This window comes from Lutjanus erythropterus, chromosome 15, assembly GCF_056507025.1.
Source record: "Lutjanus erythropterus isolate fLutEry1 chromosome 15, fLutEry1.hap2, whole genome shotgun sequence".
Taxonomy (NCBI): Eukaryota; Metazoa; Chordata; class Actinopteri; order Lutjaniformes; family Lutjanidae; genus Lutjanus; species Lutjanus erythropterus.
Genome location: NC_139331.1, coordinates 25,873,025 through 25,889,508, shown reverse-complemented (window position 1 = coordinate 25,889,508; position 16,484 = coordinate 25,873,025). Strand labels below are relative to the sequence as shown.

General features: G+C 39.1%; 1 protein-coding gene across 1 annotated transcript; it reads right to left on the bottom strand.

Annotated features, from left to right (window-relative positions):
* Positions 1-2,152: 2,152 nt before the first annotated feature.
* LOC146314510 (melanocortin-2 receptor accessory protein 2A-like) lies at positions 2,153-6,088 on the bottom strand. Its single transcript, XM_084737638.1, has 3 exons — positions 5,574-6,088; positions 4,944-5,043; positions 2,153-2,747 (listed from the first exon to the last, which is right to left on the bottom strand). Exons 1-3 carry the CDS (start codon positions 5,689-5,691, stop codon positions 2,258-2,260), a joined length of 708 nt encoding a protein of 235 aa, XP_084593764.1. The 5' UTR covers positions 5,692-6,088; the 3' UTR covers positions 2,153-2,257.
* Between the last annotated feature and the right edge of the window lie 10,396 nt (positions 6,089-16,484).

Here is a 16,484-nt window from a genome sequence, read left to right as displayed (position 1 = left end):
AGAATGGAAGTAAAATAATAAAAGCTAGAATAACTTAAATGAAGTAATTTGGTCACAGTTTTTCTGAAATTTATACACACATAAACTGGAACCATGCACAGAGGCCTTAAAAAAAATAAAAATCAATTTTGCATCAACAAATAGACTCCAAGATGGCTGAACTTTAAGCACAACTCCCCTTTTTTCACTTACAGAGAAATTCAAGATTACATTTTTGCAAATGCATAAACACAAATCACATAGTTTTGCACACTGAATTTATCTGGAAAGTACTGGTCTTCAAAATGCCACGCCCTGTTATCAAGTGGTCTCACTCACTTTTCACCTGTTCAAACTCAGCTGGTAAAACACTTCAATAACCTGTCAGAGCATAAAAGAAGCCTCGGGTTACCTGTACTGTGTGGGAAAACATCGAGCAGCATGAAGAATATAGAGGAAGAGGAAGAGTGAGTTCAAGAGGAGCAGGAAGAGGAATGCTAGTCAATATTTCTTTGCAATCTGAGCAACTTTGGTCGATTGTATGCTGAATCGTGGTGAAAGGTAGGGAAGAGAACTTGGTTTTGAGTGCAGTGTTTAATTTTGCAAGAGATTTGTGGAATTTTGACAAAATTATTGATTCTTTTCACTTTTGTGCTTAGAGTCGTAGTTTCCAGAAACATTTTGGTTGAGATATCCTGTTATAACACCGAAGCATTTCAATTAAAATCAAGTTGGTTTAACTTAATTTAGCTTGTTGAGGACAAAGGAAATTATGTTCCAATTCCAAAGAAGTTGGGACTTTGAGTAAAATGTAAATAAAAAGAGAATAAAATGATTTGCAAATACATTTCTTGAACAAAGTACAAAGACAAGATATTTAATGCTCAAACTGATCATTTTTATTTATTTATTTATTTTTTTGTAAGCATACGCTCATTCAATTTTGATACCTGCAAGAAGTTTACAAAAAGTTGGGACTGGAGCAAGACAAGACTGAGAAACTTGTGGACTGTGGACTAAAAGTCATAAGCATGGATGGTGTGATGTTCACCACTTTGTGAAAAATTGTGTGGGCAAATACTCCAACAGTTTACAGACAACCTTTCTTAACACATAATTTCAAATAATTTAGGGGTTTCAACTTCTACAATCCATAATTTCGTTAAAAAAAATCATATGATCCAGAGAAATCTCTGTGTGAGGAGCAAGGCTGAAAACCAACATCGAATGCCAGTGACCTTTGACCCCTCAGGCAGCACTGCATCAAAAACTCACATAACTGTACAAAGGATACTCGGGGCTCAGGAACACTTAGAAAACTGTTGTCAGTAAACACAGTTTGTCTCTGCATCTACAAATTCAAGTTAAGAGTCCACCATGCAAAGAGAAAGACATCTGTGACGGTATGGGTGTGTGTTAGTGCCCATGGCATCATGGGTCACTGTCACATCTGTGAAGGCCCCATTACTGCTGAAAGGTACATACAGGTTTTGGGGCAACATATGCTGTCATCCAGACAAGCCAATGTCAAGACACATTCTGCAGGTGTTACAGCAGCGTGGCTTTGTAGTAAAAGAGTTCAGAGACTGACCTGCCTGCAGTTTAAATCTGTCTCCCACTGAAGCCACAATGCAACAACAGCCCTTGCATCCAAAATCATATATCAAGCAAAACTGAGAAAGAACTTCCAACATTCCCAAACACTTACTGAGTGTTGTTAAAAGAAAAGGTGATGTATCACAGCGGTAAACGTGCCCCAGTCCCAACCTTTTTGAAACATATTCTAGACATCATATTCAGCATGAGTGTAGATTTGCAGAAAAACAATTAAGTTTAAACAAAATAAATACATAAATTTTGAACAATAAAAATCTTGTCTTTGTATTCTGTTCAATTGAATATAGGTTGAAATGTTTTTGCAAATCATTGCATTATGTTTATATTTACATTTTAAACAATTGCCAACTTTTTTGGAATTGGGATTGCACTGAACTACTAAACTAAACGCTTTACTAAAGTTGAGTTAGTCCAACTATTAAAGTATCATGACATTTACACAGTAATGGCTGAGTTGGAATTACTTAAAAGGGCCATGCAAATTATTACCTCCGTTTTTTAAAATTGTCATATTTTGGTGATTTTCAAAACTTTCCTTTCACTCAATACTTTTTTTTTTCTCTCATTCAGAACATGTTGGGGACACAAAAATCCACTGAGTTTGTTTATGTTGCAGTTTGTGTCAGTTTGACTCTCACTTTGGGGTCAAATGCCTGGACTATTAGTGGATGTCACAGTGAGCATCCTGAGAGCGAGACTGGCGCTCCAGTATGACGGACGGCTCATACAGCAGGTCATCCTCTCCGAGTGTTGAACTGTGCTCCAAGTTCACAAAGTTCGGGATGTTGAATTGGGAAAAGAAGGCACAATCTTTCTCTGTCTTACTCTCCTCTATTAGTCCATTGAGAGGCTGGTGTCCCCCGGCTTCCTCAGCGTCCTCTTCCATGTCGTCCATCACAGAGGAGCTGATACCTCTGGGCCGGCTGCAGGTCTCCTGCTGGCCTCGGAAACTGCTGTGCTTTCCGGCTCTCTTGTCTTCAGATTTTTGCTTCCCCTGACCCTGATCCTCCTCATTGATGTAGAAGTGGAAATATGAGCGGGACTCCGCGAGTAAAGGACGAGAGAAAGCTTTATCATTTTCTTCCTGGGGTCCGTCGATGTCTACCAGACAGCTCCCTGGTCGATGGCGCTTGTCAGCAGAGTCTGGGTTTCTGTGAAGAAAGAAAATAATGATCCAGAGCCAGACTGAAGCAGGAAAATGTGATGTTCTTCTATTATCATCTCTGTCCTCCATTAACCTGTAGCTGAACACTTCAAATCATAAAATTTGCTTCTCAAAATGTTCTGGGAACATGTTCACTGGATATTAAAATGGCAAGTTTTTCTGATGTGAAACCGACATTATTATTACATTCGTATTATCATGCCTGAGATATTAAAATTTCCAATTTTTCCTACTTGAAAACAATTGGTTGAATGTCCCAGAAAGGTTGCTTGAATGTTTTCCCTGAAGATTCCCAAGAAGTTAAAACAGAAAGTTTTTTTATTGGAACGTTCTTGGAAGGTTAGCTGAATGCATCAGGAAGGTTACTTGAATGTTTCCCCTTAATGTGCCTTAGATATTAACATAAAAACATTCTGTACACTTCCACTAAACACACTTAGAGTGTTTTGAGAGGGTTACTTAAAAGGCTTCCAACAGGGAACCTCAGGGTAACATTACAAAAATTACCCCCAAAAGTCATTACCACATGTGGTTATTAGAACATTTCTGGAATGCTACATTTATCAAACACATTTGCACAGAATTCTTAGAACATTGTGGGAGGGTCACCAAATAGAAACCTATGAGGAACAGTCCAGGAATGTTATGGGTAACATTAAGTGTTAGCATTAACAGTAGAATTACTTGACACAGCCATGTCATGTCACACACTGGTTTGCATGCAATCTTTCTTGTATTACAGCTAAACAGTACGCTAAATTATTTTTCTAAAAACATTTGAGGAAAGAAATAGGCGATGTAGCTGCGTGCTAAGATTTTTGAACCCTGTATAGACTCACTGATGGCAGAGACACACTGCCCACAGAAGCGCCCTGAAGCGCTGCCCACTTCCATTTGGCACCCATGTTAATCAATCGGGCTGAACACACCGTGGCCAGCTCGCAATCTGCAGTGATAGTTTTGGTATCTGTTCAATTATTTCCATGCTCTGCAAGTAAATCTGGCATGAAAACACTTATAATCTACTATAAACAATATAAATGATGTATTAAATGTTATGATGATCTGTTATTATAATTTATTGTTATAAATATGTGTTGTATTTATTCCACATATTTGTTAGTTTTATCTACAGAGTGGGAGAGAGAAGAGCAGAGCAGACAGCCAGGAGAGAATGAGGGTCCGCTTTTGATCCATAAGCACATAAAAAGCTTCAAATTCATGAGGTTATTTTATATTTCAGCTCCATGTTTGTTAACAGCAGAGAAGCTGAATTGCATCTGTTCAGCCAGGCTGCTGCTTGCTCCAGAACTGACATACTGCAGCGCTTTGCAGGGCTTCAGCGAGAAGTGTGTCTCTGACACGAGAATGACCTGTCAATCACACAGTAGCCCCACCCTAAAGAATAACATGCTTTGTCATCTATTTTTCTCTAAATGGGACCATAATTTACAAAATGAACATCAAGACTTGAAACTAGAGACCATAAACTTATTAGGAACCTGTTTGCTGAGGTAATACATCAAGTGATAAATAGGGTCGCTTTGCAGTAAGAGTAAATACAATCTGACTTCTTTTTGCAACCAGTGGAGTCACTCCCTGTTGGCCATGACAAAGAATGCTGGTTTGAGACACTTCCTGCATTGGTTTCACTTTTCAGACCCCGAAGTTTTGTCTACTTCTTTTTCTATTCTCTATAAGTGTTAGCTGAGAGGTAACTGATTTTTCATCATGTTTTGTGTCTATGTCAGGAAATAAATACAAGAAATAACTCCAGCACTCTTTCCTCTAAAGGAGAAATGACCAAGAAGCTGCCTATTTCATACTGGCTTATCCTGAGTCTGACCTTACATAACTCATTTCTCTCCATTTCCCATGGCTGATCTTCAATTTAGAGAGCAATATGCTTTTGTGCATATGAAGCTCATCTCCAAGTCAAATATCAGATAACATCCAGTGGCCACCCAAATTAAAAAGCCTTACAGAAAAAAAAAATCCACTCTCAGAAAAGCAAAAGCATCAGTGAAACTCATTATATTCCTGACATGAAAGCTGTCCCAGCTCCGAGATGAGAGTTGCTGTAGCTGAATTGCTTGAGCTCTCCTTGGTGCTGAAAGGGTCCCCACAGGGCCAGATGTGAAAGTGAGAGGAAACATGGGCTGCAACCCATTATTATACTCACTCTTGATGTGGCGCTCCTGTCTTTGTGAGCAGCGTGAGAACAAAGAACATGAAAATGACAAACACAGCAAGTCCGACCCAGAAACCGATGACGATGGAGTCTGAAATGTAAGACAAGACAGAGAATCTCATTAGAGTTTTAATGACTGGACCCATCTCACTGCTTTTCCCTCTACACGTTAATTTATCTCAGGGGCCCTCTCTGCCAGAGGAAAATCCCCAATTACCCCTTTAAATTAAGTATTCTCCATTTCTATAATTTAATAACAGCCGCCTGTTTGCCTGTATGATCATTTTTGTCTCATTATCATCATTTTATTATCATCATTTTGGCTTTTTCTTTACTATTGGTGTGTGAAACGTCAGGACAAGTGCTGCATGAATTACTGCTGCAAGACAATTTGTTTATTGAGAAGCAGGTAGCGCCTGTCACCCTGCAGCTGAGGCAATAAAGATAATGCATGGGGTGAAACGTGCGGGGAGGTTAGGGATCATTATTAATTAGCAGTGGTAAAGATAAGTAACCCTGTTTGCTCACAGACAGATAAGGCATGCACAGACGCACAGCGCACAAAGTGAAAGGCACTACAAAATTGTCTCACTGATGTTAATACAGCTGTGTTCAGCTTACATCTGTGCGCTTTGAGTCCCTCAAAAGACACGGGCTCCTCGTCGTCATAATATTCGTACTGCCACACGTAGTCGCTGCGACGTGCGCTGGTTTGGCTCCGGTTGTGGAAGTCTGACATTTCCAATCGATTTTTACGAACCTTAATAACAAAAAGCAAATTAAATCAATCCAGAAATGACGCCAAATAAATGGATAATGTTAACACATCCATAAAGTTCACAAAACACCACGGGCAGGGGTGTGAAACCTCTCCGTGTTGTTGAAAACAAGTCCACAGCCTGTGAATTTGGATCTTTATTTTCCCCACGAATAACTCCTTAGATGTTACGTCCGTCTCCGGGAATTTAACAGCGTGTCAAAGATGTGATAAAGAGCAGGGAAATCCATCGCTTCACCGTTACGCAAAAACTCTCCATCCATCCATCCACCCTCATGTGAGTCCTGCAAGCGAGGCAGCGGCAGAGAGCTGCTCAGTGCGCATCATCCGACAGCCTCTGTACACTGTTGGCTCACTCACTCCCCGGGAAACTGAGATCACACTGCAAAACATGCTCCTCTCAAACCAGTCACCGAGTCTGGGGGAAGTGGGAGGGATGCTCGCTTCCTCAAATACACGAGGAGGTGTTTCCACTGCAGCTGGTTATTCAAGTGGAAACATGAATGTATGGGGTGGGATTCAGCATGCCAGATGTAAATATTTATTCAGTGTGCATGTTAATGTTTTCTCACATTTACATACAAATCAAACAGTCTAAAAAATGTTAGAGCTAGAAGTTGTAATTGTAATCCATTACAGTTACTGACCAAAACATGCAATTAAATTAGTTACTAATTATAATGTTGCTGATATTCTTTTCAGGTTGCCTGGCAGACATCTGCATTCAACCGAGTGTGGTCTTCTAGTCAGCTATGAGTTCTTGAGTTATGGCTAAAAAAACCTTTTTTTTTCCTGAGTTCACAGTGACCTTTGACCACCTAAATCTGAACAGAATCCAAGAACCAGATTTTGAGAAGTGTTCCTGAGATATTGCGTTCACAAGAGTGGGATGGACATGAGATCACAGTGACCTTTGACCAGCTAAATCTAATCTGTTCTTCTTTGAGTCCAATTTGTTATTTGTGCCAAGTTGAAAGAAATTCCCTTCTGTGTGAATCACAGCAGTCCTCCAGCATACAGTCATTGTTTTATGCCATTTCTGTGTTGTTACGCCTATCGTGCGTGACATGCAGTGATAGACGCATCAAGGAATCATCTTTTCTGCGTGTTATTGTCCCATCCATTTAGGCTGAGATCAGTCTTGCTGTTGGTAATGCTGTATGCATTTATGCAAAACAAAACTAATCAATAATTACCCTCAAATGCATCAAAACAAAAAAAAATAATAGTTATTTGTGTTAAAATGTAGGCAGTAAAGGAGAAAAGTTGTCAGAAAAATAAATACTCCAGTAAAGTCCAGAAAAAGAATGATATAAACCAAAAGATTTGACTTAGGTTAAAGAGCCATTAGTCTCTTTTCTGCATGTCTGTCAACCCTCCCACTTTTACCTCTATTCACAAATCCATACTGCATAATAATAGTAAAGATGATGCATTATTCCATTTTACAAATAGTGTGACACATCACTTTATCTGAAGAGGCATCTTGTACATAATAGAGAGGCCATCTGGAATGATTCATTCACGGTCAGTGTCCTGAGGATACACAGGAACCACTCAGACACGGCTACAGTAAGATACTGTGAGCTGTGAAATATACCATTACCACATTTTATATAAGAAACTGTTGGTGATTAATTCAGTCAGTCTCCTAGATTTATTCTTTCCTCATTCCTGGGTGATAATTACTCCAGAGTGCGTAACTGTGTAGTGCTATTTTGTTCACTATGTAATTATATTGATTGTGTGGTTCATCACGCAAGGATACAGTGCACTTTCTTTTCAAGCCAGTAGAATACATGAATCTGTAATAGTAATGATAATATTCTATTATATATATTTCCCAAAATATGCCTGCAACATCACACGAATAATAATGTATATCAACACCATACTTAGAAATGAAGCCATTTTATTGTAAAGTTATCCCACCTCACTAGAATTTCATGACATCAGCAGTGAGTCAAGACGAAGTTTTGGAAAAACTATTGGCTGCTGGAACAAAATCAACCTTTCCAGTCTGTCGTAAAATGTTTATATAACTTCCTCTTGAGTTACAACCCAGATCTATTTTGAGCAATAAATGGCAACACCTCTGACAAGTAATTTTTTTTTATAAAACCCCCCAAGTAGCCTTATAATTAGCCACCCGCCAAGTCTCTTGAGGAAATGCGTGTCTAAATGGCCTGACCGTTTGCCATTTTATTGGAGCATGGGGTTGCTGAATGGGTGTAAACAACACAGCCATGACTAATTATTTTAAATTGCTCACACTGAGGAGAATTTGAAAATGCGGGAACATGTTTTCCTCGGGCTTAAAATACTTATTAACACTGCAAAACACCGCATCACTAAATGCACTCTTTCATCCTTTGATAAATCTTAATTCAAGCAACAGGCTTCATTAGGAGCCCTGCATTACTGTAATTTCTGAAGTAGCTCTTAACCAGAGCCACTTAAGGCGTCCATTCATTCACTGATGTTCCACAATGAAGACAGACAGACAGGCAGATATGTGTCCTCAAAATATGGTTGTATGGTTGAAATATTTCACTTTTTGTAAAAAAAAAAAACAAAAAAAAACAGAAAGCACATTATTATCTAGTGCACACAGTATCTGCAAATATGAAAAACTTAGACTGAAATAAAATCATGAACATGGCAGCTTGTTATCAGAAGCAGTTGTTGAATAACTGTATTTTCACAAGGTTACTTCAGTCAAACTGAAACTTGCATAAAAAAATACTTATTATACAAACCAGCAGGACTTAGCAGCTCAGTGTTATATAAACAGTGAAATAATTGTTTGCCATACAGTGTAGAAATCAGAACACATTACATTAAGATATAAATATACCTACAGATATATAAAATGCTGAATAAACAGAACAAAGCTGCATGAAAGTCATTTATTATATATCCATTATACAGGACCTCTAGTCACACAAATCATTATTGACTTAAAGATAATGTTATTTTCCTTATTAAACAGAAAAATACAGCCGCACATCTTTGGATTTCAAGTTTCTCTCCTTTTTTGAAACTACCCTGTGAGTGTGCTCTAGACAAAACCCTTGAATTATAAAGGCTCCCAGTAGAACTCCATCAGGGGGTTCTAGATACTTGTGGTAGAACCCCTGGATGTGTTCTAAATAAAAGCCCTGGAACATGAAAAGGTTCTAGGCAGAAACCCCTGTGTTCATGATAAAACCCTTGGAATGTATAAAGGTTCTCAGAAGAACCCTGTGGGCATGACCTTGTTGGCACCCTTAGAAGGAACGGTTACACCATAGAAGGGTTCTCTGTAGAACCTGTCATAGAGGCTTCTGGGTAAAACCTTTCACAGGTGGTTCTAGGTATAAACCCTTATGCTGGGTTCCAGGTAGAACTCTGAAAGGATTCCAAGTGAAACCTTTATTAAAGGCAACAGGAACCAAAAAGGGTTCTTCTATGAGGACAAGCCAAAGAACGCTTTATGGTTCTAGTTAGCAGCTTTATTTCTCAGAGTGTATCTTCATTGCCTTGTACACTCACAAAACACGCTTTGTTTTAACTCGACATGAACAAAATAAAACTCACGAAAACTTTCTTGGTCAAACTTTCCTCCTTGTTTCAACCACCACCAACTCTGGTTTTGTCAAAATAAAATTTTAATTCACAGAGTTCTGTGGAAAATATTCTGGCTCCCCGCTGCTTCTCTGATGCCTGACCTCCCGCTCACTCCTCTCATGTTCCTGCCGGAACCCGCCGTGTTTTTGTCACCCCTGGAGTCAGCCTGAAAATGTCCTCCTGTCTGTCCAAGCTCCTTTGCTAGCAGTGTGAAAACTAGCCCGGTTGCTCTGAGCTCCCAGTTCAGACTGAGGAAAGTGAAAAATAATTTGTATATTGAACTCACTCTGATCTGCTTCAAAGTTTAATGGGTTCTTTCAGGACACACGCTTCACTCTTCCACTTGTACCCCTTTTCCATACATGTGTGCTGGCTTGACTCGGTTTGACTCGGCAAATTGGCCCAGCATGGCATCTCCATTACAACAGGGCTACCTGCTTAAAGGTGTGTATCTAACTTAGGACGAGCATCACTTCATATCCTATAGATTCTTAAAAAGTCCTGTCCTGTCCGGGGGTTTTTATCATGACGCAGTAAAATCAGGAAATGTTGGGTTTTCATCACGTTAACAGGAGCATGAAACAGTAAAACAAGGCAGATATTGGGATGTAAAAACAGCAACGCAGGGGAGAAACTTAACTTCAGACCAGAGAGGCTTAGTTTGAAGCTACAAAAGTTCTGAGAGCTGAACACACACAGACTTTTTAGAAACATGACGTGAGCTCACTCTCGCAACTCGCGCTGGTGGACGAGACATCACTGCAGACTTGCTTCGGTGATGTGTGTGTATTTCGGGTCTGTGTGTGTGTGTGAATTACAAAGGTGAGTGAAAATGTAACTTCCCCTTGAGGGATTAAAAAAAGTATGCGCTCTTCCCTCTTCTTCTTAAAGCTCATATGGCTGCAGGAACAAATCTCTCGTTACAGCAAACCTTGGCATACTATTCCTGTGTCTACAGGTAAGAGGGGTAAAGTGCCGGTAGAGTTGAGAGATAAAATGTTCTGGGTCGTGTGTGATAAAGAGTTCTTTGACTGGGAATGAAGTGACAGAATCAGACAACAAGAAGACATTTTTCCACTTTTTTAAAAATAACATCACCAGCGGGATCAAAAATACATAAAATGCATTAAAATCTCAGTGCTGTTAGTATCCTTTGTGCACTTTACTGTGCTGGAATGCTCTCAGTGTAGAGCTACAGTCTGAATAATGTTTTTTTTTTTCTTTAGTACATTTACTGATACAGTGTTAGTATCTCTGGCCAAAACATGTCTGGACTCTCCAGCTGCAAAGTGCCTCATTTTTGGCTATCAGCACAGTCAATGTTAAGCACGGTCCTGTTCCAGATCCTTCAAATTAAAGCATTTATGTGTAGGAGATGAAAATTGCTCATTTTAGTGCCACCTAATGGTTTTCTCAAGAATGACACTTTGACAGGCCGAACCCACTGCTGGACAGGATGTTCAGACAATTCTGTAAAACCTGGGATTATGTTCAGTGTTTTTTTTTTTTAAATGTCCCATTCCAACAATTTCAAAAGGATTTCTAAAACTAAAGTGTAGTTAAAGTTATTCTAATCTACGCTGTCGTCAAGTTCAGTCCTCACAGTCCGCGAGCAGAGCTGGGGAATCTGGCTCGTGCTAACCTGTCACTGCATTGTCAAGAAGGAGAGATAGTTGAGAAGAATTAAATAAAAAAGTTTAAAAAAGAAGTTTTATTGATCAGACAAGGGCAAAGAGTCATGTTAAAATTGGTGATGTTCTTTTATCAGTAGAGAGATCTGCGAGAGTTAAGAGGCTATGAAGACAGATGGGACACATTAGTGTTGCTATTTCACATAATCAGTGGGTTAGAATTGTTTTGTCCTGTTTGCTAATGTTTTGTGTGTCAGGTTATGTTAAGTTACTTGCCTGGGCATCCAGCTTACCTTCTAGTTGTTGTAGCAGGAGATTTGTGAATATTGCTGTTTGAAGCTGAGTTGCTGACTCATGGGAAACCGTCTCATCCTCTCAACTGAATTTTACCGAACAACAATGCGGCTTTTATTTTTTCCGACCAAGGTTGATTTTTCTAAGATTTCGCTCCTGACATGAACACATCTGACCAATCAAACTTCATGTTCAACATGGTGAATTCTTTGTTTCACACAACTTTGTTTTATATGATGAAAGGGAGAAGAACTACAGAGCCAACACTTTCAAAGTAAATGTGAGTTGAGGAATAGCAAAGGAGCTTCAGTATGATGATAGTGTGTTTCAATCTTCAACAGAATGAAAAGGTCTTTATTTAAACTTCCAACCAGACAACCTACCTGCTGTCAGGCAGTGTGAATGAACCGAATGCATACTGCGCACAGCTGGAACTGTTTACAAACCAAATCTTACCTACAGCGAGCTGCTGCTCTGGGTCAGTCAGCTCTCTGAAATCACTTCTTCAAGCTCGGTGCCAGCTTGCAGCAGTGCTTCAGATTGTCCAACAGACATCCAGGAGTACGTCCTGAAGTGGCTGTGGTACAATTTCAGCGCCTGAATCAAACAGTTTAAACTCCCCAAGTTCTCCTCTCTTCCTCAGTATCGAGTGTAGCCAGGTATGTCATTTTTTTCATTTTTCATTGGGTAAAAGGAGCCTCAGGTCATGGTCCCTGTTTCTTTATAAAGGCCGTAACTCTTGCTAATTTTAACTCTGTTATGTTTTGGATATTACTTGCAATCATTTGAAATTTTATATTATATCCACTTCCATGCAGTATAAGGCAGGTCGTTGTTAGTGTGACCGTGACTTTGGGGGCCAGAGCTTCTGCAGGAGCACTGAAGGGAGGGGTGTATTTGTTTGGCTGTTGAGTTCATATATCAACAATATTTCTGTAGAATGACTAACCCCACCTGACTTTGCTATGGCAAATAAACTATGGTTAAGGTATGGTGAAGGTTAGTCAACGCTTGGTTAAGATTAACGGAAGACTGTGGTTGCCACCTTCAATGTGGAAAAATAAGGGACACCCTGCCAGCGACCCCAGATGGGGGGCACAAATCAAGTAGGAGGTCTGTTGACCCTACCTCATGAGATTGAGTATCAGATATTTTTCCTGCAACCTGGTGATTTTTTGTGCACCAGATTGTGCTTTTTATACATCAATTTCAAAGTCCTCTGCTAAAATGTCAATAAGAGTAAAGCACAGTTGCATCAATTATATGAAGGACTCAAACATCAGATCAGAGACATTGGGAAAAATGATTGGTCTGTCAAAAATAACTCCATTCTGGGCCTCTACCCTTATATTTGCTCCAGGTTGGACAGTCCACCATAGGTGACAGATAACACTCTGTAACAGACTGCACAGTTTGCTTTGTGCTCACTCCCACTGACAGGACAGATCTGTTAATGGTCTGTCTGCCATTTAGATCTGTATTTGAACAGCTTGTCTCTTTTTACAGGTGGACTTGAAGGTATTTGTCGACATTAAAATAAAAAAAATACACACGCATAAAAACGTGTGTCTGAGTCTCTGTAACAAGAGACTTTTTTGCCTTTCATTCTCATTTAATACTTTTGTCCCATGAAACTGTTTTGGTTTTATGATTTCTCATGTCATTCCAAGTATGTGAAAATGTAGTTTTATGCATTACAATAAGGTGTGCATGAATATAAGGAACAAATTGCATCTTGTTTTCATTCAGTAAGGGACAGTGAATTTCATTTTTCAGTACAGGACCATCCTGTATTACACACGACAGGTGGCAGCCCACAAAACTCCAGTCTCTCACCTGAAAGTTGAATTTTTGCATGCCTATCCACCACCTGGATCTCTACATTCATACTTATCACTTTGCTGCATAAACATTTCCTGAACATTGGCGCAGCTGATATGTCCATAACTCACAGAGAGGCTGGACGGATGAGCAGATGGCCCCTCGACAGATCCGACCCCAGGAACACAGAATAAATCGACTGAAAGCAACCCACAGACTGCGCTCGTTCTGACTGAGATTATTTCTGCAAGCAAAAACTTACGCCGTCAGACTCATTTAAGATGCTAATCATGTATTCAGTGCGCACACTAAAAGTAAACTTAAATTCAAGAGGCTACTTTACTTGGAGCAGTGAGGCAAGATGCTGACTCTGTGTTCCCTGAGAATATTTGTTGAGTGAACAAATCCGAATAATGGTCGTTCTGAATGAATATTAATCAGGCAGTGTGCCCGTCCCTCAGTAAAATCACAATGAGTGTTTTTGTAGAGTCCTACTTTTGACTTAAGTTAACAAAGCTATAGGAGAAAGCTAGGGCAGTGAATTCTACTCTACAGGGGATTTTGCTCGTGAGGCCCAGACATGCACAAAAAAATCCATGTTATCAGATGAATCATATATAAAAGTAATCATATAAAACAACAACAACAAAAAAAAGACTAAATTACATCTGTTCACTAACTTCTCTGTGTTCATTTTATTAAAAGCCAAAAGGGATGGAAATGCTACATCAAAGCTGGCTTTCTACAGAATTATGTTTCATATTCATTTGCAGATCAATAATGCATGTTTCAATGAAGGCGACCAGCTTCTCAAAGCTGCCCTACTGGCTCTTGCTTTGTTCTGCAGCCACAGCGGTTACGGGGTGATGATGTGCCGTGCCGTTTTCACACAGAGAATGTTGCAAGAGCTTTGATCAAAAGAAACGCATCGAATGGTGGCTGGCAGCTAAATGGTCAAAGTACTGAGGTGTGACAAGTCTTTGTACCACCAACACAACTGACATGTACTAAATGCAATTAGAAAAACAAATGTAAAGAAGATTCCTGTTTTTTTTCCCATGTGGAACTAACCTTCTGTATTTCATCACTGTAAGGTGTATGGACTGAAATGACTTAAACTTCCTGTGAAACAGCCCAGAAACACTCCTGTCCTCTCTAGTAAACGATTCTCCATCCCTGCTCCTCTGTGAGAAAATGTTTCATCAGACTCAAAGTTTGTGACTGCCATAGTGCAGGATGACTCATCAGCCCTATTAAAAAAATATTTTAGTTTAGTTTTTTTTTTAGAGGGAGGGAGTTTATATCTTTAATTTGAGAGGATAGCTGAAATGAAGACAGTAAAAGGAGAGAGATGGGTTGGCTGAGACTAGCATCCCAGTGAAGATTCATGTTGGTATACAAGTATGCAGAAACAATTTAAAGCCTTATATCACAAAGTGGTTTTGTTCCAGACTTGTTGCTGCACCAGACCACTAAAATATTGCTTTACGTAATTCGTTATCAGGATTAAAGCTCATAAGAAGCTTTTCTAAATCATCTAAGTCACTCTGCATGGACAGCAAGTAACGGTTACAAACTTATACCATATGATAGATTACATGTGAGGAAAAAAAGTTATGCAATATGGAAATCAGCCAAATTTACTTTTATCCACCACATTTCTGTGTATTTGAAATCAACAGACAACAGCTCAGCAAGTCTGAACCAAACTTTTCGCAGACTTCATGTGCATTTTTCTAGTTGGGAGCTCATTTTCCAATCATTTCAGCACCACATAAATCCAGAAATAACTGAAAGGAAAAGTAGTAAATCTTCACATTTGTGAAGCTTAACGTTACAGAGAAACATTATTATTCATTTGGAGTCCTGTTTGTTTCCACCTGATGAATGCAATTCCAATATTAACTGTCTTTTTGCTCTGTTTTTGGTCTCCACCAACTCCTGAGCGAAACATCTGGCCTTATTATTAGCTTCTAAACCAGGCAGTTGTGTGCGCCTGCCTGGTATATAAGAGCAGTGAGCTAAAATTCAGTATAAGCTGCATGAATCTGGGGGAAGCTGCAGATTCAGGCGATGATTCTCTGTTGGTTCATACAAGCAAAACCTTTTGCATTGCTTGATTGCATGATTATAAAACTATCAATCAATTATGCTCAACAATATTTTAAAACAGTATTTTTTTTTTTGCTGCTTCCCCCAGGTGTTCCCTTTTAAAGTTGCCTGAAATGAAGCTAAATATTCTGCTTCAATCTTATGATCTCTGTTTTTTTTCAGCTGCAATCAAAGTTGTGTTATTAAAACTCCACATGCACTGTACTAATTTAAATTCAAAATAGGCTTCTACACCTGCAGGGATGATTTGAATTACACTCTCAGCAGGTTTCTGACAGTGTCACTTGATGATTTGAATAAGTCTCTGGTTGCACTTTATTTTACAGTGCACTCATAAAGCATATCATGCTGTACTTTTTTAATTAGGAACAATCTGTTCTTTATACAGCAAACTAACACTGTTATACCCTAGTTAGACATACACCAAACAATACACTAATAGTTTGTATTCTTAGATTTTATATTTGTCTAATTATTATTCAGTATTAGATCCTTTATTAGACCCCTTTCAGACTGTCTTGGAGGGTAATTTTGCAACAGAACTGTGAATTAAATTGTATTATTTTCCACTGTTTTTTTAGGATTAAATTGCACTTTAGTTTTACAGTACACTAACAAGCCTTACTTTGTGTCAAGCTAAATAAAAATTAGAAATAACATGTTCTTTATTAGACAGTATTAGACAGTAATTAGATTTTATCACAGGGTGATTAGAAACAGTTTCCCACAGAACTGGATTGCAAACCAAAATGTTTTATTTCCCACTGGCAGACCCTTGTTAGACTTTCTTAGATGGTATCAGCTATGTGATTTCACATGAGTTTACAGGTCTGTTGTAATGTGTCCCTGATTACACTCTAATAAAGTCTAATAAGGGTCTAAAAGAACCTATCATTTCTAGTTTTTGTCTAATTTCATACATAGTATGGCTTGTAGCATGTGTACTGTAAGATAAAGGGCAACTGTCAAATCCATCCTAACGATTCCCTATGATCAATATATTATGACCTATCACTGACATTTCTTGAAACTCGCTAAGGTGAGTTTCTCTGAACAGCCTGCAGACCTCGGGTGCATGTTAATGACCCTGACCACTGGCTGACGTGCTCTCTGACTCACCACTGCGGGTACTGTAGACAGGAGGCATGTTGTGATTGAGATTCAGCCTCATGAAACATCACAACTACTCGCTGAACCCTTAAAATTCTTCCCCCCCAAGTGAAGACACAAAAATGCAGTGACAGATGCAAGAAAGAAAAGGAGTGAAGGCTGCATGTTTTAACTTTG